Raw genomic sequence first — 25,203 nt, 5'->3', positions numbered from 1 at the left:
TATGAGAACAATTATTAAACTGATAATTGTAGATGTCAGAAAAAGTCCAAGGCAGAAAAGCAAAAGTAAAGAAAGCTCCATCTAGTTCCCTACTAATGAGTCTTTAATTCTGGTACTATTTTCTCAGAAAACTAAGGTTTTTCTATTGCTTTTTGCAGTACTCTAAGAGAGTACGTTTCTTTTGGAAACAGAAGCAAAAATTTTCTCAACAATAAACCTGAAAACCAATATTTTGAATTTGAGCATGATTATTTTTGACCATGATACAATATTTAATTTTTCATAGATTGGGTAAATTTTAATTTACAAGGGCTAGTGTTTTGGTAATGTAAAGGTCTAATATTTTCATTTCTGTTAGTATGACTATAATCAAGGGGAAAAAAGCATCATATAGTTTTCTATTATAGGAGAAGTGATCACTGACCCTGAATGGGTAATGGGGAGGTCCATGGAATCCTGACATCATAGATGCAGACTCAAAAAATTTAATTTAACCGCCTTTGCAGGTGGATCCATATGGGCTCTGAGTACACCCACTGAGGCTGAGTTACATCAAGTGCCAGTAGGGAACAGTTATTTCTTACCACTCTAACTACAGAAAAGCAACCACGACCTTAGAGGCTACCGGGTAAAATTGAACACGTTGACGTTAGAATATATATCGGACATATTAGAGGTCGCACATAACAACGCTAATCTGGAAGACTGAATGTCATATGTTTGTCATATAATCATATAATTTATTTCCAAAGTATTGACTGCCATGATGTATTCAGTTACACTTTAACATGTTTTAAACAGACCAATCTATGCAATAGGAGTAATAACACTTCTTGAAGTTAAATAGTTGTAAAATCCTGTCTCTGGTTAATTGAATCACCAAATAATTCTAGAAATAGTGATCTTCTGGAATCATGGCTGTAATTATAATGCATACTTTGAATACAGACTTTCTCTTTTCATTACTGCTCCAGAAAAGTCTTCAGTTAGGTAACTGCAGGCTCAGAAAGGATGCTTCCAGCTTCCCCTAAAACAATCTGACCATCATATTACTGTTTACATAGCTGTTCTTGGTCTATTTTTTTTCTCAACCACTGTATAAATTGTCTCCAACAAGAGCTCTTCCTTGTCTTTTTCCTCCTTTATCATAAGCATAAGAATATTAAGGTTTTTCCATATCAGTTTTCCTCGAGTCTAGCACAGTTCGAACAGAATCTGATAAAAGAGCTTTATCATTTGGTTACCAGTTGGAGGGGAAAGGTTGGTTATCCAATCATAGCAATGCTTTCTACTGTTGCTTCGAGCTTCTAAGAGCTAACAGATCTTCCTTAAAGTGTATGGTCCTAAAGGCAGAAAGTTATGTCTCCCTAATGGCATAGGTACGTCAGTCACCTGAAGAGCAAAGAAAATGATGACAACCCCTCTGGAGTGACAGGATGAGGCTGGAGCGTTAGCTCTATATTTGCTAGGAAATGGTGACTTCCAAAAGGAGGAAGATGTTCTGAGTATGAAGAAAAAAGGATAACAGAAGCAAAGGAGAGGAATCACCTCAATTCAATTACTCAACTTGGAGATAAAACAAGCCAGTGTCAGTCTCGGCCAAGACATGACTATTACTCCCAGCTCAAATAAATCAATTTGAAACGTAGAGAAATGGAAAGTCCAGTCACTAAACGTTTTTGTTTTCAACTACAAGGTAGGAAAATAAATTACACATGGATTGATAAAACTGTTTAGCAATAGTTAAGAAGTTACAATTAAAATTTATGCAATTAAAACTCTGAAACACTTTCTGAAAACAACTATGAATCTACACAGAACTGACAGCATCAGACGGTGCTGCTCCGACCCACAGAGAAAGACCACAGGTTAACCGAAAGGAAGGATTATGGATTTTCCAGGGAATGGAGTCACCACACACAATCCAATACTCAAAATATAAATGTAGTGTAGGCCAAGAATGTGCAAATTATCAGTCGCCCAAATGATAACTTTGCAAGCTCTGTTAAAAGAAAAATTAAAAGAAATACTTCTCCTAACTAAAATAAACCTATTTCTGAAGTGAGCGAAGTACTTTCAATTTATTTGATGGGCCATCTGTAACGAAGCATTTGCTGCATCCTGTTAATTAGTTAGCCAAGGCAAGATAAAAATGTTTTAAAACTGTCTAAAATTGTTGTGTCTAATCAGGTTAAAATAAAATATCTTTGTTTCAGATTATCAGGATAACAGATTGCCCTTAGAAATAAAATTAGTTTTTTTTATCATGGACCTTAGTACAGTAACCAGCTGAAGCATTCTCCCTTCAAACTCCAAATGTTAGGTCTAATAATTGCTAGAAATATGTAAGTCACAAATAAAATGAAACGTTAAGTGGAAATAATTCTTATGTAGAAAGGATAACTGAGAAATACTCAAACATTAATTCTTGTGCAAAACCAACCAATAAATATTCGTTGAATGCATGGTATGTGCAAGTGTCCTCATCACTGAGGGTGCAGTGGCAAATAAGAAAGACGAGAATCTCTCTTATGGTGCCTACTTTCTAGTGAGGGAGAAGACAATCAGCAAACAAAAATAAATACGAAAGTAGGAATGCATGCTGTGAAGAATAGAAAATCGTTTAATATAAAGATAGAATATAAAGGCTCACACTGTGGATCTGGTGGTCAGAGCCCTCAAGGAGGGATGTACAACGAGGTACACAGAGGCACAGTTTATGGAATCTAATAAATTGAAAATCACCTTAATGGCCATCAAAATAGGGAACACCAGATCAATTAGGATGTATCTATAGAGAGCAGCAGGGACAACGAATTAAATACATGTAGTAAAATTTCCAAGACATTGTTAAATTAAAAATTGAGATTGCCAAGTGTTACATACAGTTTGATAATATTTACGTAAAAATAGCATTAACGTCTATGGCTGCATACATGTGTCAGTGCATAAATGGATGCCTGATGTTATAAATAGGAGTGATCTTGGGGAGATGGATGGGTGTGGGCTCTCAAGGAGGTAATGATCACTGGGGCCTTACCAGTTATGTTTTAAAGTTTTACAAGGAAAAGACACTCATGCAATCTTTTTGTAATTGAAAATTAATTTAAAAAATTAAAAAGGAAGGCAATTTGATAAACCAAAATTAAAAGACAACTTGTAATTTCAACTTTATTAGTGCAATCTTGAAAACATCATTTAGGTCGACTCTTTTCTGTATAAAAAGAAGTAGGCATATCTCTTCACTATTAACTATACTCGGAAGACAAACTCAAAGTGAAAATCATTGCATCAATAAAGCTATTGTGTAGACGAATTTGATTAAAATTGAAGAACAGACGTGAAAAAAGGAAATAAAGTTGTCCTAACCTTCATTGTTTAAAACTCACCCAGAAAAACAATTTAATGATGAAACAGTCTGGTAAAAAGTGTGATGGGACAGAAGTTCTGTCACAGTGGAAAGCTTTTTGATCCCTTTTCAGGTACATCAAGGAAGCACGAACTACACTGATCTCTTGAGATAATCTGCTTTGAAAGGCAGCTAAACATACCTCCTCTCACTGAATAGCTTTCTTCAAGGACAACTTAAAAGTTGAATTTTGTAAAGCTAAGTCCTGTTCTTTGTGATGGATAAGAGTCATGTTCCCAGCAGATGTTAGAGAAAGTAGAACGTGATTGATTCCTAAGGTTAACGCTGCTGCCCTCAGACACCAATTGCTTTATAAATTAAACTGAACGCCTCACACTATCTGTGAGAGGAAACCCAGAGCTGCACAGCACAGGGAACTGCTGTTTCTTCTGTAGCATCCCTTCAACAGTCTTAGAAGTCTTTAGGAATAACGAACACTTTCTCCTGCTTGGATCAACGTAGAAGCACACCCTACCCACTAAAGAGATAATAAAACTAAATCAAAGTTGGTGTTATTGATGGGGATATGCAAGTGTTTATAATTAGGAGTTTAAGATGGCATGTTTTTCTTGAGTACACAACATTCAATTAGATTTTTATAGCATTTTAATCTTCCCTCGGCTCTACAACATACTAAGCAATTCCTTAAAATATACTATCAAAGTCTTCTCTGGCTATTGGTAGAGAGGAAAGCTTGCAAAAATTTTACTACCATGGATTTCTCTATAGGTTTTCAAAAAGAAAAAGAAAATGATGACATCAGTGAGCACATGCAGCTCATGTTATCACCAGGCAAGTTGGGATTCTCCTTACGGCACTAAAGTTCCTAGGAAAAGAGGATCCCTAGAATATCAGAATCTCTAGCAAAAAATATCACTGATTTCTCACCCATGTAGATACTTGTAGTTAAATTGTATCAGTATTCTAGGAATGAGCACATTGCCAGCAGAAATTCTAAGAACATCTCCCTTCTAGATGCTCTGATAACTACAGATGAGAGACAAGTAACATCATAAAACCTTAGATGTAGATCAGATTTAGTGGGAAGAACACTGGGGAAAATCTTAGAATACACAGAACCCAACAAAATGGTGCCCTGTCTGCTGGTATACACATGGTGGTATTAGCTTTTAGAATTGATTGATATTTAACTCTCCTCCATACAAAAGATAACAAAACAAGATTGCATAATCAGGCTACTACACTGAAATAAACCTACATAAGTATTTCAAGTGTAGTAAGGAGTCTAATTAAGACTTAATCATGGATTTTTCTGCTCTTTGAGACCTTCAGATCTCATAGAATCATCAATGAGATTAAGATGATTTTGACCAGATATTTGCAATTACTTACAAAGGAATACATGGAAGAATTACTTGAAATTCATTGCAATTATTTTCTTTTGTCTTCATGAATTCATAAAATATATGAAGAAGAAAATCAAATGTCACTCAATGTTTTTAGAACAAAACAATTTGAAAGGGCCATATAAATATTGCATTACTCTGATAACAGATTCAAGGTCATGCAAGTAATGTATCGGCTAAATGACCATAGAGATTGCTATTTCACTCTGCAATGCTAAGCTGAATTGCTAGGGCAAAATATTGAAACAGCATTCGAGCTTCCATAATTTTAAGATATTAGAGCTTTTAAAAAAGCCTCATAGAATTTGCATCACAGTGTGCCTTTCACATTAGGCAACGCAGTCCTATCTTGGGACATAACCTGATGGCATCACCACACACAAACACATTCATCATGCTGTCTTGCAGATGCAAAAAGGAGAATTTCTCTCTGTCTAACTCATATCTCACTAACTTATCTTATTCCTGTTGACTAGCAGGCAGCTGAAATCACTTAATGTGCTTTGAATATTTAGTCCAAAGTAATGTAAGAAAACATCTGTCACTTACGTTTTTGAGTCATCCCATAACACACAATAGGGATTCAAAGTGCCCTAAAAATAAGCAGAAAAAGAATAAATGTATCTTGAGTACATACATAAAATATTTAAGGATTATGAGAAATGCAAACAGAATGGCAGACTTCATATCTTGCAGTAAAATACTTTAAAGATTCCACCTCTATTTTTTTACATAAGAAATTTGCATGCCCTTTCTCATAGATTTGGTGACCCATTTTATGAAATTCTATTCATGAAAACAATACATTTATTCCACATATCATAAGCTATATTTAGTTTTTTGGAAAATTGAAAGTGAAGCTCTCATATACCACAAGGTTGGAATTTTGATGATTTCTATTTCATTTTTTCCTCTAAAATATTAATTGATGAATTATGTCCTTTAAGAAGGCTAAAGTATTTACAATTTTTAAATCAAAGTGACACACTCTGTATTATGCACATGTACAGCCACCACCACTGCCAGTTTCTCTTCAGCCTCTAGTTGGTCAGCTTCCTAGAGGCAAGAGATGGTTGCATTAATTGTCCATTTCCAGAGAGTTTGTTGACTCACAATATCTTCTTAATCAAAATATTATATTTGCATAGATCATGTCTAATGAAACTATGAGAAAAAAAGTGCTAAATTTTTATTCAGTTCAATAAATATGTATTGATAGCCACCATGTCCTTCAGGATGACACAACGAGCTCTCCACACTGGATCATCCAGGGAAATACTTTCTTTTCTGAAGCGTTCTAATTGTTGAAAGGTTTTTTTCTCTTTGTCTGCCTGTCCATATTCTGCCCTTTGAAACTAATCAAGCAATTCTTCCTTTATGCAACATCATTAGATATCTACAGATCCCCTCAGACCCCTGAAGAGTCTTCTCTACTCTGTTAAACATACTCTGGTGGTTTCAAGTTCTCTCATCTTCCACGTCCCTCATTTCCTGGAGCACACACTGCTGAAGTGTGTTTGTTTAGGGAGACCATCCACTTGTGTCCTACCTGTACAGAACAAGGTGATACTATTGTCTCTCCAATCTAGGTGCCATATTCCCAATGTCGCAAGCTAAGACTGTGCCAGATATGTTGGTAGTCTCTCCCTGAGCTTGACAGGTGTTACTTATACACTGAAGTCTCTCAGGGGCTTTTTGAATCTGATTTTGACATCTCACATATTCACTATTGCTTCCAAGTTTTGCATCGTTACAGGATTAAGAAACAAACATGATGTCTAGATCGTCATCCAACCAAGTCATTAATAAAAATGATGAATAGACCAAGGCAGGGAAAAGTTACAGTCCTTGATACAGGCTCCTGGCTCCTTCTCGCAGGTGGACATGTCCCCTCAGTGACAGCCAGCTATGAACAGCCCTCAGCCCTCAGTCTTGTCTACAAATGGACAGTCCCTGGGAGTATATGGCAAAGCAACAACTTTAAAAGTCTAGGAGGCTTTTCGTGAAATGTTGCCTTTCTAAGTGCTGTTTGCTGGATCCATTCTAGAATTTCACTAGAAATAAAAACTGAGCTCACTATTCTAAAATGTGTGAAATTCACCCCAATTTTAGTTACTATTCATTTTAACAGGGATATTTGACTAACTCCAACATTTTAGCACCATTGCTCTTCTCCCAAATCCCTCAAAGATCATATACATATCCAAGGTGATCTACTTCTTATCAAATGCTTATACCCATAAACTATGCTCTTAGTGCATAAAAACACTCCTTTCCCTGAAAAAGGCTATAGTCTTACAGAAGTTGATGAGGAACACACATATGGAATGTTGCCATAACAATAAAAAGACATGCTCATATAAATGTCACTAGTCCTAATTTACAGTGTAAGGGACAAATGAGGGACAGAGCCTCATGGCCTATGTTAGAGCAAGTGTCATGGAAGAAGTGGGTGCTTATCTGATTCTTCCGGGAGGCACTGATCTGGATGTTCAAGGGATGGGGAGGGGAGCGGTATTTCAAATTGGTTTCTTCCATCATCCTGTGATACCCTATCTGGTTTTACCTGAAATTTTCATACAGCTTGTGATTTCCTAAGAAATCCTCAGCACAGCTACAAGGTCGTATCATAAAGTTATACTATATTTATCTATAGACTTGTTCAAAAGAGCACAGAACACTTTATAGAAAATGTTATCCTTGGAATATCACATTGAAGGGGATGGGAGTATATATTTAGAAACTAACTGTAGGTGAAGAACCACAGACCACAGACCCTCTAAATCTAGTTCACTTCTTTTAGTAATGTATGAGTTGGAGTAAGTTAAGTCTCTATATAAACCAATACAGGACACTGATCATATGATCACTATTTCATAATCAGAGGCCATAACAGTTACAACAAAAGAAAATAATATTAGAAAAGAAATATAATATGAACTTAATTGTTGGGATATACCTTTCCTATTTACTCCTCTAAAGAAAATGATTACCGCTTTCAGACAAAAGTGTGAAGACGAGAAATGCTTCTTCCATGCTTATCCACACCTCTGTCAACCCTCAGATTCATCTTCTACCTTCTTTACCCCTCACCTCCTAGATCTTAGCTCCTACTTCTCTCTCTTTTTGTCCTTGTGAAAATTTAGAAAGCATCCACGTGAGAATTGTCACAGGTTCCAAATGCACCACTCGATCGGGCGTTTCACTAGACATCCTGAGACCCGCCCAACGCATTCTAGCACAGTCACCAACATGCAGGCCTGCGAGCTGGGGTCAGCTATTTAAACATTTGAAGTTTAGATAAATAAACAGAACAAACAAATCAGAGGAGTCTTAGTAGCTGGACAGACTGGTCACCTAGAGAAGAAGAATGTGTGATGGGAAAGAAAAGCAAACCCACGAAGAATGAATTCTAAACATGGAGAAAAAAACTGGTTAAAAGGTTCTGTTGAGAAACCACTTGTAAAATATTTGTTGTAATTTTCAGATACTTTTCTCAAAGGTACTCTGCTACAAGATCTGTTATGAGGAATTTACAGGAAATCAATAGCAGGAAATGGTGAGCCCAACAGAGAGCAGTAACAAAGTGTAACGACAGGAGCTACAGGAAAACAGGCGAGCTGTGAACTAACCTACAGGAGGAGATTTAGGAAATGCCTTAAATTGAGTAAACAAAAATTGTCAGGTAAATGAGACAAATGGGCTAAAGAAGATTAATTTACAAAGCTATCAATATAACTGACACTTAAAATACTAAAACTGCATGTATTTGAAAACTTTTTGAAAGGATATGCTATTCTTGAAAAGTACGTTATTTGCAAAAAAATTCTCTCTTGACTCCATCCAAAACAGCATAGTTGAACTCAAGTTAAATATTTCTATTCCTCCACTTTTAAGCATTTTAAAAATGTACCATGACCCAAATTTCCTGGTTACCACAGATGCTCTACACACCACTTTCAGGTGTCTAACAATCTTCGCTATTTTCTTTTGCTTCTCTCCTCTGTTTCAACATCAACCCAATCAATATATCTATTTAACAGGAGAACACATCACTGGCTTTGTCAATATATTTCTACAGGTGGTTCTCTCCTTTGCTTTGGTCTGCAAAAGTTTTCTGTTTTCTTATTTATAAAACAGGGAATTTGAGCATCCTTTCTAGCTCTAGCTCTCAATGATTCTAGAAAGGTACTCATAAATGAATTCCTTTTCTTCTTCCTAGTCTTTTTTTTTTTTCCTAAGGAATACTTTAAATACATCTCACTATGGTAAATCACGGTCACAAAGCACAGAACTGAGAAGAGAGAGTCAGGAAGATGATCAAAACAAGTTCATCCATTTGTTTACTCATTCATGCAAAAATCACTTAGTGAATTCCTAATACATTCCAGGTGTCCTTTGAGGCACTGGGGATACAGCATTGAACAAAATGAAGTCCTTGACTCAGAGACTTACCCACAATGAAAGGGGCAGGGAGAGAGACAAAACCATGAACAATTAAATATATGACATGTTAAATAGTAATCTGTGCCATGAAGCAAAGTCAATCACGAGTAGGGAAGACTGAGAAGTAGATGGATTACAATTTTGTATATTGGGAAAGCTTCACTAATAAGATGGTATTTGAGCAGATCTGAAGCAAGTTGGTTACAGAAAATATAAGAGTCAAGTCACAGTAAAAATGAATGATGACCAAGTTTCTCTAATTTTCCTTGGAGTTGTTTTTCTTCTTCTTTTTGTTAAAAGCACACTTTTTTGATGAGGAAGATTGGCCCTGAGCTAATCTGATGCCATTCTTCTTTTTTTTTTTTTCTCCCCAAAGCCCCAGCATAGTTGTATATCCTAGTTGTAGGTCATTCTAGTTCTTCTATGTGGGACGCCGCCACAGCATGGCCTGATGAGCAGTCTGTAGGTCTGCACCCAGGATCCGAACCAGCGGACCCCAGGCCACGGAAGAGGAGTGTGGGAACTTAACCACTCGGCCATGGGGCCAGCCCCTCCTTGGTATTTTTAAGTTCTGAATAAATCTAATTGACATGCTCTCTTAATTGCACTACTTGCTATCTCAATGTTTTCAAAGTGTTTTCTCTGGACCTAGTTTAGAATCAAGTGGGATGCTTATTAAGAGTATAGATTCCTTGGCTCCACAAATTTTGAAATTGGGGCTAAACTCAGGGACATGCATTCTAATAACTGCTCCCTCCACTCTTCACGATTTTTATCCACATCAAATTTGGAGAAGCACTGCTTAAGACACATGCAGCAGAAATAAAGTTACTTTACTCCGTTTTTCTTCAAACTTTCAAATGCTTAGTGCTCACGTGCCATAGTAAATTCTGAATCCAGAAACCTCTTAACTTTCTTGTACCTTTCAGAGTCTTCTTGAAACAAAAATATTCTCTTGTCTGAGAGGCAACGTAAGCACAGAGACAAAGCATCTGAGGACATGAGGAGGCAGTGACTTCATCGTAATATTTCAGCATTTCCAATGCTCTGACTCAGATGTCCCAGATGCTTCTTACTGTCATGTCTTCTAGCGAACTGTGCATTAACTTCTTGAATGTGTATGGGAGAAAGATCGTTCAGCTAGCACTACACTGCCTCTCTTTAATTTTCTACATTTTAGACCTAAAGACATTACATTGAAATGACCTAGATTTTGCTAAGCTTACACTACCTTTTTCCCCCCACCAAGTTTAATTATAGTTATTATATAACGGCACAAATAGATTTTGGGAATTCCTTGAGAACACTTCCAAAATGAATGACCTGACCCGCAGAAGATTAATTTATATCTTACTTATAATTCTAATACTACTTGAGAAAAGACATATTAAAAAAACTCTCGGGAATGCATGTTGGGGGAAGTAAGATCTTAGTAGACGTAAACTTTTCTACAGTCAAATCTGCACACTGAAAGCTGAGCACTGAGAGGGAACCCCCTCTGGGTTGTGTTCTTAACATATAGACAACTCCATAGTCCCTGAATGTGTAATACATCACCAAGGGATGGTGCAGTTGAAAAAGGTACAACATGAAACTCAACAACAGGAAATAGTCTGTTGAATGTTCTCCAAACCTCTTCTCAAGGTTGTGGTAAGAACTGTTCTGTAGTTTAGTATTCTTAAAAGATTGTTAAAAAGAGCTAAATCTAGGTCTGTCATTTTTGTTGAGGGGGTGGCTGACATATACTTCAAGTCTAAAGAGCCTCATTGAAAATGCAATACTGTATTCTTACTTAATAGGAGTATGGAGACTCGGAATTTTTGAATGGATTTACAAAGGTTCTATGGAAAGCATTACATGGAGAACCATTCAAATGAAGGAGACAGAAAAGATAGAGTTGGCTGTAGCTAAAGCAGAATGATATAAAGGGCACTGAAGTGAGAAATGCAGAATACTGTCTCATCAGGATGAGTCACATTCATGTTACACAGCTCTTCTCGAGGCTCTGGCAGTTATTTAATTGGGCACATATTTAATTCAGCTCCTGCTATGTGTTATTCCCTAGGCCACATTAACCAGAGGACGTTACTCTTGTGGATGTGATAAGAGCTTGCTTCTCTAATTTCTGAGCTATATCACTAACCTGAATGTACATTATTTCCTGATAAACACTTTCTATTTGACATATGGGAAGCAGTAAAAAGTAGAACCACTGTCGGGAATTATTTAATTGTGTATCCTTCAAGAAAAACCATTGCCTCCAGAGAGGGGCAATGCCTTAGGGTGGTTTATTTTACCCATATATGATTACATCATCTCCAACAATGCCTGCACAGAAATCTCGTGCACCTCTCAACAAACAAATGGGTTATCTAGGGGTGAAAACTCTCCAAGTGTTTCCTTTGTGTTGAAGTGGCAAATAGCTTTAACAAACAAATACTTCCATAACTGGATTCCATACAGATACAGCATAAAGCTTAGGTATTTTCTTTTCATACTCAAGAGGATATAATAACGTGTCACAATCATACGTTAATGGGGCTGTAGCAGAGACAAGGGCTGGCAGGGGTGTTTGCACTGCTCGAGTCTATCAGCCACCAGCAGGGAAGTTTTGCTAAGTTATACTCTTATACTGCACTGCTGTCTCGTGGCATCCTCAATTTTCCTTAATACCCACCCCCACCACTTTACACTGGCCATTCTCACTGTCTGGCGATTCCTTTCACCAGGTTCCCAAGTGCTGGTATGATAATCAGCAGAACAAAATGTAATATCTAGTTGCTGACTGATTTTCACCGAATAATGTACCATTAGCATTGTAGTGTACCGGATTCTAAATGGCACTATTCGTGGATAAGTTTATATTATTTTCATAATCTCAAAATTCATTTTGCAACTCTCCAATGCAGGGCTGTTAGCTTTCTATTGCCGCTGTAACAAACTACCACAAACCTAGCAGCACAGAACAACGCAAATTTACTATCTCTCAGCCTCTGTAAGTCAGAAGTCTGGTGAGCTCAGCTGGGGCTCCACTCTAGGGATTCGCAAGGCTGAGATCAAAGTGGTGGCAGGACTGCGCTCCTGTCTGGATGACCTGGGAATGAGTCCACGTCCAGGCTCCTCCAGGTTTCAGGAGAATTCAGTTCATTGCAGTGGTAAGAGTGAGATCCAAACTTCCTTCCTTGTTGACAGCCGGAGGTTGTTTTCAGCTTTGAAAGCCTGCTCATATCCCTTGGCTTGTGGCCTCCTCCCTTCATCTTCAAAGTCAGCAACAGCAGGTTGAGTCCTTCTCACGTTACATCTCTCTGACCACAGCCAGGAAATGTTCTACACTTTTAATGCTCATGTGATTAAATTGGACCTACTCAGATAATCCAGGATAATTTCCCTGGAGCTCAATATCCTTACCCTTCATCACCTCTGCAAAGTCCCTTTTGGCATGTAACATGACATATTCACAGGTCCTGGGGGTTAGGATGAGGACATCTCTATGGGGCCATTATTCTGACAACCCAATAGTCCTGAGGCCAAATCTGGTTGGCTACCTATTTTTTTAAATACGAATTTATTGGAACAGAGCCACACCCATTTGTTGATACATCATCTAGGGTCACTTTCACACAACAAAAGCATGGTTGAGTAGATGTGAGAGAGACCACTATGGCTCACACACCTAAAATACTATCTGACTCAACTGAAAATGTTTGCTGACCCCTGCTCCAACAGCATAATTACTCTAAAATATTCTTGAAGAATATCAATTATGTATTATGAATAAAAATAAATGGAACTTGAAAAAGTGAGAAAGATGCTTACCCAAGTTTAGGAATGCAGGATATAACTAAAAAACTGTAGCTAGAGAACAATTTCTGTCTCAGTTTCAGCTGTTGGCAGAGCCATCAATCTGCCTCTTTAGTTAGCATTTCAAGACTCTCCCATAAAAATTACCAAGAGCTTTAAGCAGGCTGGCCGTCAGAAATTTCTTCCAAATGGACAAAAGCCAGGGCAGAACAGTAATTAAAAAGTAAAAAGATACAACACCCCTTTGTAAAAATTACATATGCATAGACCGTACTTCTTTAAGCTCTGCCAAGTGATTTTTAATTCCTTAGGTTGTTATCAGCCTTTGATATTCATGAAAATATCCACTGATGAATGCTAGACTCTCTCTTCATTGTCTCTCACACTTATCTAATGGTAGCAAGCATATTCATTACATCTTCCATTGTGTTTCCACTATGATTTACAAAGGCCATGGTTCATGATTAATTTTTAGGTTATACACAGAAAACAAACAACTTAATTTGCTAGCTTGATCCTGTTAGTATGCAAGCAAATATGGCAAAGAAAACAAAACCCACAAGCCTGAATTCCCATGGCAGCTTTAACAAATATCACCAATTTGAGAACTACAAATAAACCTCATGCATTTTTCTCAATCTTGAGAGACAGCAGGTTCAACCTGCCCAGACCATTAGAGTTGTTGCTCAGTGGAAGAAAGAAAAAGAAAGACGAGACTAGACTGCAGAGACTGCAGGCCAGCAGAGTCCAGTCCATCCTTCCACTAGAGATGGAACTACATAATGACTTCTTCTTTGGGGAAAAAAATGCATTTTCAGGCTTGCAAAGTTGACAGAGCACGAGATGACTAAAACGCATTTATTTTTTTATTCTTCTAACTCATCTTTAAAGATAGGGATGTTACCCGCCTTGGAACGCCACAGCAGACTCAGACCTATCAGACCCATGGCATCCTAAAGGTGGGGGGGGGGGGGGGGGGGGTGCGCGCGAGGGTGTGTTTGCGTGCATGTATGTGTGTGTATACATACAGGTCCATTCTACTGTACTTTTTTAGGTCTCAATAATTACTTTCAATAAAATTATTAACTTTCCTTACTCATTAGAGAGTCTAACAACATTGATAAATATAAATGTCACACTGAAGAAACCTTAAGTAATATGAAAAACAAAATTATTTTTCCGGGAAAAGAAAACTTGATATTTCTTAAAAGAAAGCAATTCCTATGCCTAAGCATGAAGGACCACAAATTCTGACTCCATAGGTCATGACTACAAAGCCATAAGCCCAAAAAACTGAATTAGGAATAGCATCTTACTCCTTAATGACTTATGAGCTGGTTAAAACTGCAATTGGCTTTGCTAAACACAATTTGAATTTCAAGATCCCATATTCTATTACCTATTCCTGCCAGTTCCCCAGGGCCTTATTACAGTTAACATACTTTAAATGCTATTTGTTAAAAAGCTTTTTAAAAGAACACATTTCGTTTAGAAAATGTTAACAGGCTTTTCCCTAGACTCATTATAACTATTAATTCCCATTCTTCATTTTTTTTCCCCACACAGTATATGAAACAGATATAATCTGCAAGTCATTATTCTTTTCTGAGCTCAGGAAAGTATAGCAGATACTTTTGATATAAGAAAACAAGTGAAAGTAGACAGACTTGATATTAGAAATATGTCATATCTAAAACAGTTCAATTTTGAAGGCAATAACAATAATTATATATATATATAGTTATAGTTATAATGAAGTTTCAGCTTGTTCTAATCAACTTCAATTTTCATGTTTAAGACGTATCTTTTCTTCACATTTTAGTGAAGACTATTAGACTTCAGTATAGGCCCTTTTGGTTCTCTCTTCAATGGAAATAAATTAAAATCAGTATATAGAACATGTCTTTATAGGACTGGTAATGAATATTAAGATACTCAATAAATAAGTCATACATTCTTTCCTTCAGTGATGAATAAAATATTTTACAAAATCTAACTTGGATGGTAAGTTTAAATACAACAGGCATTAGAAATTCAAAACAGTCGAGCAGGAAGGACTGAGTGAACTCTTCTGACGACAGTGGGATAGGTGTTTATAAAACAGAGCGAAGAAATGAGGGGTTGAGCAGTCCTGAGAGGCTGCACTGCGTGGCTGTTAGTGGGGTGGCCTCTGAGGACAGCACGGGCGGGCAGTTCAAGTGAGGACAGGACAGAAGTGAGGGAGAAAATTTCACGGCATTTTCTTCTCCAGTGTGAACTTTTGTTCTTTCCCTCCTCCCTCTGCCCCCTTTCTGTAACAGATTTGTCTATATTCTCTTAAATCTAGGCCTTCCAGAGTGGAGATAGCATTGCTTTGGGAATCTGGTCAACTCACTCAAAATATGGAAAGACAGAATTAATTCTAAGTGACTTGTGACAATTACCTCACCATTCTTACATTCTGACTTTCATTGCCACTCCAGGATCTAGCTGGCACTGAGTAAAATTTATTGAGTATACCCTCTGGTTTCTATATGTAGAATTGTTTTTTTCTGAAGACAGTTTATCTCTTTTGTAAACTGGCTAACAAAATATACCCCCAGAAGAGAAAAGTTTGGCTCCAAGCTTAAATCTGTCATTTCAAGTAGTTTTGGTGAATTGAAATAATGAGACTGTTTCATTAACACTATTATTGAGGTTACTGTTTCTTCAACTTATGAAAAAAAAAGTCATCTAATTAACATGTTCGTTAAACACTGCCAACTTTATCTTTATTTAGGATGTTCGCGAATGTCCATTTACAGGAATGTATTCTCCATAGGAACATGGTACATCCTGACACTGTAGGGCTTTCCCAGTGAGCAGTGCACGGAATCCCTCTCTCTCCCTATCTTTCACCAGTGCATATAGCTGGATAGAAATTACCATGACAACAATAAAAACAAATAAGTAAATAAATATTTTTATAATGAATTTTGAACACACTAAGAAATAAGTTCCCTACTCAAAAGCAGTGTTAAAAGTATCTCCCAGTTTTCAGTGTGGTGATGAGGTCAGGGCTAGTCTAAGGTGTGAGGAAGTAGATATTGTAGAAATAAAAAACATTCTCGAAGTTAGACACAGCCAGTATGGTTAAATTTCGGCAAAAGTAGGAAAAGACCTAATAGTTTAAGTATTAACTGTGATGTTTAAAAGCTATTGCTGAGAGATTTGCAATTTTCATTAAATGAATTAGGAAAGCTGAAACACCTTAGTCAAAGTGTTTCACAGGGAAGATAATTGTTATTTTTTATAAAACCCAGGCTGCCTTCTTTGGGAAATCAGAAATTATAAAATAGCAGAAAATACATAGGTTTTGTAAACCACAGGATGTGAGTTTAAATTCCATATGCCATTCACTAAGTATATCAAATTGGGAAGATGACAATCACTTTGTGTTTCCATTATTTGTATGTAAAGGTCAACTTCATAGAAACTTTTCAAGGAATTAAAAAAAAAAGCAACTATGTACATACAACACTTGAGACTGGCTTACTTTACTATAGGAATCATGAAAGTACAGTTAGGAAAGCCTCAATAGGAATCACATTCCTTGCCCCTACTCATCAATGATTTAAGTACTTAACGCGAGTCTGTAATGGATAAGTAGATATTTTAAATTTCCGCATAAGGACTGAACAAGACCGGAAGAACTTCAGTGGCAGTTGGATGGATTTAAGAAAGGGTTCTTGTTGTTCTGGAATGGAAGGTTCAGATTTAGATCACTGGGGCGCCCAGGTATTTATAAGGAAACTTCTCTGCCCCTCGAGTTGGCACTTTTAAATGCCACCACACCCATTCTCCCACCCTGGAGATCACCACTGCCCTTTGCATTGCATCTAGAGCTTCTATTGCTGCAGGCATCTTAAATCTATTTACATGGCAGTCTTCCCACCACTGGTGAGACAGGGTCTTATTCATCTTGATCTCCCTCATTGCCTAGCTCAGAGCCCAATAAAGATGTGTATACTGATAAACAATTTATTAACTGTTATCTTGGATAAATTAAAGAGAGTTTTATTACAAACAAAAATATAGGATTTCATTCCTATCTAATATACTTCTTCATAACAAATTAACTCATTTGCAACTCTAAAAATATGTTCTGGTCTTATCAGTCAAAAGGATGACTGTTAACCTTCTTTAGAAGGTCAATTCCATAAGCAGCTCAATGCCAAGTAGACGATACTTACATTAGCCAAATGGGCCAGTTCTATCTCCAGGAACGAATCAGTTGTTTTGGGTTCAGGCCTTATTGTGACCACGATGATTTTGGAATTAACGACAGTATAATTTCTGAAACAGAGTAATTATGATTAAAAGGAGGAAGGATTGGTGACAAATATGAATTCCTACTGCTCAATACACGTTGGGATGGCACGTTACATAAAAGATTCCTAAGCAAATACATAGAAACACTGGGCAAATAGATTGAAAACATAATACTAAAGGAAAATTCATGGAAGGATACAGTTTATTTTTTGTTATAAACAAACTCTATCTGGAACTAGAAAATTTTGGAGGGAAAAGCTATTGCTGAATGTGACCATTTTAGATGCAGCCAAGATGAAAGCAACAGCACTGACAAGCTTTCCAAAACTTAAATCTGATTCCGCTCCAAGAGAGATGGATTGTGAATTTAAACCTTCAGGCAATCTTTAAATGAATATAATCCATTTATCTCAAGATGGGCCTAGTAGTTTTGTTCCTCAGGAGACCAAATCTTGCAAAGTGCTATCTTAGCGTTTTTCAGACTATCTCAAAATTCATTAAGAAGAATGATTGGAATGTGGAATAGCATGAAAGCAAGTAGAGTTTAAACATAAATAAATGCTATTGCTAATTATTGATCATCATTCATTTCAGCAAGAGATTTACAGGCCACCTCCTTATTTCAACATGCTCGATGTAAGGAACACCTTTGCCTTTTGAAATATCTTACCACAGTTTGCTCACAAAAAGGTTTTAAATATAGTCATATTTAAAGAAAACACCAAAATTATCCATAAATATAAATATGTAAAACTGAATCAACTCTTTCGTGCACATACAGGTTTTCAACCAAAATGCATAAAATGCTACACATTACCTATTATTTAGAGATTTAAAGATTTTATTGTGCTTTTAGCTTCTAGAAGAAATACATGGAAACATATATATATATATATATACTTTTTTTTTTTTGACCCTTCTTTTTTGTTTTGAAATAAACCAGCTGTTCTTCCGTGGAGCATGTAATATTCTGGGGAATTCCTAACAGCTATCAAAGATAAAGTCATTTAATTTTTTGTGTCTTTTTTTGTTTTTTAAGGCATTATTCATAGGTAATAAAATTTACCAATTTTAAGTGGGCAGCTTAATGCTTTTGGTAACTGTATACGACCGTGCAAGCACCACCAAATCAAGACAGACAACACATCCTTCACCCTAAACAGTTTCCTCCAGCCTCTGTGATCCTCTCCCACTCGCAGGCAGCCATGGACATGTTGTCAACTAAAATTACACCTTTTCTAGTACACCTCTGGTACACAGGCTTTTGTGCTTGACTTAATTTACTTAGCATAATGTTTTTGAGATTCACCCATTTTGCTTCTTTTTATAGCTAAATAATATTCCGTGGTGTGGATATAACACAATTTTTTATCTATTCATCAATTAAGCAATCAATCTTTGGATTTCTTCTGGTTTTTAGCTTTTATGAATAGTAGCTATTCATATTTGGCTATTATGAATAATTGGGATACATATTCTCTGCATGGACACATTTTCGAATGTCTTCAGTAAATATCTAGGAGTGGAATTGCTTGGTCATGGGGTAAAAGCATATTTAATTCTATAAGTTACTGCCACACTGTTTTCTAAAATAGCTGTACCATCAAAGTCATATAATTCTAATATTGTAGAACAATGTTGAACCTCACATTCTTTGTGATAATGCTGTCTCTAAAGAGATGGTCTTTGCCACAAGATTTCACCAGAAAAGAATCCCAAGCTGTGCCATAGTTGGAAGAACTTACTAGATTTAATAGCAGAAGAACTATAAACATATTTTGAGTGGAATAACATTTTTTAACACATCTTTCAAGTATTCAGTAATAACAAATTCTGAAACACTCAGGAAAATTCCCGGTCTCTAGCCTAACAGTAAATAGTAAAAAACAACAAAGCATAATTTTTAAAAAATTTTCTTAGCGGCAAAGTAGTAGCAAACAGAAAGAGCCGGTTAACTGTTCTTTATTTCATTTAATACTAAATGAGTCAATTGAAGATTATCTGCATCGAGAAGGACGTAAAACTAAGCTCTAAATGCCAAACTCCTTTTGCAAACTTCTCCTCCCCTGTTTCTCTGTGAGTAAAAGTGATCAGAGATGAAGTGAGAGTAGATAGAATTAACAAAGCTGTGAGGGGTGATTAATTATATTAGTAGATCTAACAGGATTCCCAGAGAATGACAACTTGTGTATGACTTGGAGTTGGGGAGAATGTCTGCCTGTCACCACAAAAACCTGTGGAGATTTCTCCCAGAGAATAATCACTCTGAGCACACAGATGCAAGTTCCTTTATTGGATTAGCCTGAATGTGTTTGAGTTCTGGTTTGGTTATCTGAAACAAAAACATTTACACATCACCCAAATTCAATCTGCCCATTTAGTCTTATTGTGTGTGTAATCCCTTCTCCTTGCCATAAAGAAAACCCAATGACTGCTAATATTAATTAATAAATGATAGTTAATTTTGATAGTTTACAGATATTTCATTTTATTTCTAAAGTTGCATAGGTGGATAATTACTGGAAAATATAGATGTGGGTATTCCAAACAAGAATTTGTAATTTTGTCAAGATATTTATGAAGTTCTCTTTGTGTGTTTGCGCATGTGGGGATTTTGGCAAATGGAAAGTAAAGCAGCTAAGACAAGCAGACCTCTGCAGGGTATGCTACACTGTGTCAGCTTCATCAGCTACTCAACTGGCCTGGTAGACAAGATCCTAGGGAATGGAGTCTGCCTTACAGCTTTTGCTAAATCCATGTGTGTTAACATATTTCGAATACAATTGGGAAGGGATGCATATTAATGTATTTATGCAGATGGATGTGCTCATCACATTTATGTGAGTAATCCCCCCCACGTTGTGCCTCAACGCAGCAACACGTACCTGTCTCCATAGCATCCATTAATGCTATGTATGTCTCCTTCCACAAGATTATAAGCTCATTGAGGGTAAGATTTATATCTAGCATTTATAGAGACTCACTTGCATTACGTTTGGCACATTCTAGTGCTCAGCATATGTTTGAATGTCTTATTAAATACATACATACTGAACAAAAATATCAAAATTCTGACCAAGTTAATTTAAAATGTAATGGCAATATCACAGTATTAAAATGCTTAATGAAGGAAAAATAAGCAAATTTACATTATGCAATGGCTCTCTTTTTAAAAAGTGTATAGTGTACAAAATTATCTTTAATTTATTCCATCAATTTATTCTAATTCGCATAAGCTAAGAGCTGGCTCCTTATATGCCATGTCAGGCTTTGTGATCTACTAATGCTTCCTGGCTGTGTACACATTTGTATTCACTGCTAGGAAAGCAAATCTTACAGCCAAGTGGATTTCATCACTACAGTAATAAAGTTCTTTCCTGTCCTTGAGGTTTGTGCTAGTGGGTATCTAAAACATTAAAAAATGTGCAGAGCTATTCATTCAAAGGAGACTCAAGTTATTCTTCACAATTTTTACAAAGTCTTAGGGTGCTTAGGGTACATGAACTATATCTTAAAGAGAGGAAAAAAGTGATGATAAAATGCACTGCAGCTGTTTACAAGAGACTCACTTTAGGTGACATACATAGGCTGAAGCTGAAAGATGGAAAACAATACTCAATGCAAATAGTAACCAAAAGAGAGCAGGGATGGCCATACTTTATCAGACAGAAGAAACTTTAAGTCAAAAACTGTAATAAGAGACCAAAAAAGGCATTATTTAATGATAAAAGGGCCAATTCACCAGGAAGATATAACAGTTATAAACACATATGTACCTAACAGTAGAGCACCCAAATATATGGAGCAAACATTGACAGAACTGAAGGGAGAAATAGATGGTAACACAATAACAGTAGGGTATTTTAATACCCTACTTTAATAATGGACAGGTCAACCAGAGAGAAAATCAATAAGGAAACAGGGGATTTGAACAACACTATAGATCAGCTGGATGTAACAGACATATACAGAACATTCCATCCAACAACAGCAGAATATACATTCTTCTCCAGTGCACATGGAACATTCTCCAGGAGAGATCACAGGTTGGGCCACAAAAAAAGTCAGCAAATTTAAGAAGATTGAAATCATACCAAGTATCTTTTCCAACCACAGTGAAATGAAACTAGAAATCAGTAGCAAGAGAAAAACTGAAAAATTCACAAATATATGGAAATTAAACAATACACTCTTGAACAACCAATGGATCAAAGAAAAGATCACAAGAGAAATTAGAAAATACCTTGAGACAAATGAAAATGAAAACACAGCATGCCAAAACTTATGGGATGCAGCAAAAATAGTACTAAGGAGGAAGTATTTTGGGGTAAATGTCTACCTAGAAAAAGAAGAAAGATCTCAAATCAGCAACCTAACTTAACATCTCAAGGAACTGCAAAAAGAAGTAAACTAAACCCAAAGTTAACAGAAGGAAGGAAATAATAATGATTAGTGATGAAATAAGTGAAATAGAGAATAGAAAAACAATAGAAAAAATCAAACTAAGAGTTGTTTGATAAAAATTAACAAAATTGAGAAACTCTTACCTAGACTAAGAAAAAAAAGAGATAAAACTCAAATAACAAAATTCAGAAATGAAGAGGAGACATTACAACTGATGCCACAGAAATTCTAAGGTTCATAAGAGACTACTATGAAAAATTACATGCCAGCAATTGGATAATATAAGAGAAATGGATAAATTTCTAGAAATATACAACCTACCAAGACTGAATCATGAAGAAATAAAAAAATCTAAACAGATCTGTAACAAGTAAGGAGATTGAATCAGCAATCCGAAACCTCGCTTCCCCCCAAAAAAGCCCAGGACCAGATGGCTCCACTGAAGAATTTCACCAAACATATAATGAACAATTAACACCAATTCTTCTCAAAACATCCCAAAACTCCGAAGAGGAGGGGACACTTATTTTTTGAGGCCAGCATTACCCTGATATCAAAATCAAAGAAACCACAAGAAATGAAATCTACAGACCAATATCCCTGATAAACATCAGTGCAAAAATTCTAAACAAAATACTAGCAAAGAGAATTCAACAACACATTAGAAAGATCATACACCATGATTAAGCAGGATTTATCCCTGCGATGGAATGGTTCAACATATGAAAATCAATCAGTGTAATACACCACACTAACAGAAGGAGGGCAAAAACTATAAGATCATCTCAACTGATGCAGAAGAAGCATTTGAAAAGTTCAACATTCTTTTATGACAAAGATTTTCAACAAATTAGGTATAAAAGGAATCTACCTCAATATAATACAGGCCATATATGAAAACCCACAACTAACATTATACTCGACACTGAAAAACCGTAAGCTTTCCCTGTAAGATCAGGAACAAGACAAAGATACCATCTATCACCACTTGCATTCAATATAGTACTGGAAATCCTAACTAAAGCAATTAGGAAAGAATGAGAAATAAAAGGCAACAGAAAAAGGAGCAGCAAAGTTAACTGTGTTCACAGATGACATGTTCTTAGATGTAGAAAACCTTAAAGATTCCCCAAAAATATTAGAATTAATAAACAAATTTGGCAAGGTTACAAAATACAACATCAACACACAAAAATCAGTTGCATTTCTATACACTAACAACGAATAATACAAAAAAGGAAGTTAAGAAAACAACTCCATTTACAATAGTATTGAGAATTAAATACTCAGGAATTAATTTAACCAAGGAGCTGAAGACTTGTACAAAAAATACTGCTGAAAGAAACTAAAGAAGATACAAATAAACGGAAAGAAATTCCATGTTCATGGATTGGAAGACTTAATTTGTTAAAATGTCCATATTACCCAAAGTGATCTACAGATTCAATGCAATTCCTATTAAAATCCCAATGGCATTTTTGGCAGAAATAGAAAAAGAATCCTGAAATTCACGTGGAATATCAAAGGACCCAACTGTCAAAATAATCTTTAGAAAGAAAAACAAAACTAGAGGCCCAAACTTCCTGATTTCAAAACACACTACAAAGCTACGGTAAATTAAACCAATATGATAATTGGCATAAAGAGAGATAGACACACAGATCAAAGGAGCAGAATAGGGAGCCCAGAAATAAACCATCACATATAACACATATAAAGTCAAACGATCTTTGACAAGAATGGTAAGGCTACACAATGGGGAAAGACAGTCTCTTCAACAAACAGTGTTGGGAAAACTGGATATGCACATGCAAAAGGATGAAGTTGAACTCTTACACTGCACCATATACCAAAATTAACTCAAAATGGATTAAAGACCTAAACACAAGACCTGAAACTATAAAACTTGTAGAAGAAAAGTTTTGTAATATTGAATTTGGTAATGATTTCCTTGATATGACACCAAAAGCACAGGCAACAAAAGCTAAAATAGGCAAATGATACTACATTGAACTTAAAAACTGTACAGTAAAGAAAACAATCAACAGCGTGAAAAGGTGATCTATGAAACAAGAAAGAATATTTGTAAACCATATATCTGATAAGGAGTTAATATCAAGAATATATAAAGAACATCTAAAACTCAACAACAAAAAATAAGATTTAAAAACGGGCAAAAGACTTAAATAGACATCTCTCCAAAGAGGATACACAAATGGCCAAAAGTTTATGAAAAGATGCTCAACATCACTAATCATCAGGGAAATGCACATCAAAGCCACAATGAGATATTACCTCACATCCATTAGGATGGCCACTTTCAAGAAACCAGAAAATAACAAGTGTTGGCAAGGTTGTGAAGAAATTGGAAGCCTTTTGCACTATTAGTGGGAATGTAAAATTAATTAATTATTCTTAATTAATTTCCATGGCAGCTGCTATAGAAAACAGTATGGAGATTCCTCAAAAAATAAAAAATAGAATTATCATATGATCCAGCAATCCCACTTCTGGGTATATATCCAAAAGAATTGAAAAGGATCTTGAAGAGATACTTGCACACCTATGTTCATTGCAGTATTATTCACAACACCCAAGAAGTGGAAGCAACCTAATGTTCATTGACAGATGAATGAATAAAGAAAATGTGGTATATACATACAATGGAATATTATCCAGCCTCAATAAAGAAGAAAATTATTTAATTTCTCATGTCCTCATGATAGAACATTACAAAAAGACACAGAATATCTTAAAACTACAATATTTCATTGCAAATTCAGAATAGAGAAGCAAGGCTCAAAATTTAGCTCCTGAAATTGAAGAACACACACTCTTGAGGGAAATCACTGCTTCAGGTTGATTGCCTTCAGGATGTGTTGGCATAAAAGTAATTATGTTTACATTTTTCTATTATTTCCAATGTTATTTAGTTCAATTGCTTTTTCCATTTGCTTTTAATTCTTGTAATATTAGGAACTCAGATGAGTTCCACTTCCTAAATATGAAAAAATTTCAGCATCATTTATCTTTATTAGGTTGTTGCACTTGACAGCAAATTCGTGGGATTTTGCATTATTGAAATTTGTTCCTTTTTTAAAAGATAATTTTCAAACTACTATTGGCTTATGAGAATGTTGTTCTTCTTCATCTTTATTTTCTCTGGCACTTTAATATTATAGTGGAATTTGCATATAATTTTCGTTAGATACTTTACAATATCCTGAATGTTAATAGCTACATTATAAAGCTTTTTTTTCAGGACTATGCCTTCCATTTGTCCTACCAGGAAAATTACACGTTGCTCATATACTCAAAAGTATTACAGTTTTCCCACAAAATTGGAACCTGACTTTATTAAGTGAACCAGAAAATGGATTGTTTACAACTATTTCTTAACTCTTGGCCTTCTTGTATGCTTGGATACACTTTTTTTCCTTAGAGATAATTTCCATTAGATAAATTCTTAGAAGTGGCATTGCTGTA

General features: G+C 35.9%; 1 protein-coding gene across 8 annotated transcripts in view; it reads right to left on the bottom strand.

Annotated features, from left to right (window-relative positions):
• The window catches only part of ADGRB3 (adhesion G protein-coupled receptor B3), a 645,078-nt gene that overhangs the window by 254,862 nt on the left and 365,013 nt on the right, over window positions 1–25,203 (bottom strand). For all 8 annotated transcript variants that reach the window (XM_014734522.3, XM_023625136.2, XM_070244801.1 and 5 more), the window contains 2 exons: window positions 17,235–17,337; window positions 5,326–5,369 (listed from right to left, as the gene is read on the bottom strand). In XM_014734522.3, coding sequence (XP_014590008.1) covers window positions 5,326–5,369; window positions 17,235–17,337 — 147 coding nt within the window. The remainder of the gene's footprint in view (window positions 1–5,325; window positions 5,370–17,234; window positions 17,338–25,203) is intronic.

The sequence above is a fragment of the Equus caballus genome, chromosome 20 (genome assembly GCF_041296265.1).
Source record: "Equus caballus isolate H_3958 breed thoroughbred chromosome 20, TB-T2T, whole genome shotgun sequence".
NCBI lineage: Eukaryota > Metazoa > Chordata > Mammalia > Perissodactyla > Equidae > Equus > Equus caballus.
This window is presented reverse-complemented; position numbering and strand designations above follow the sequence as displayed.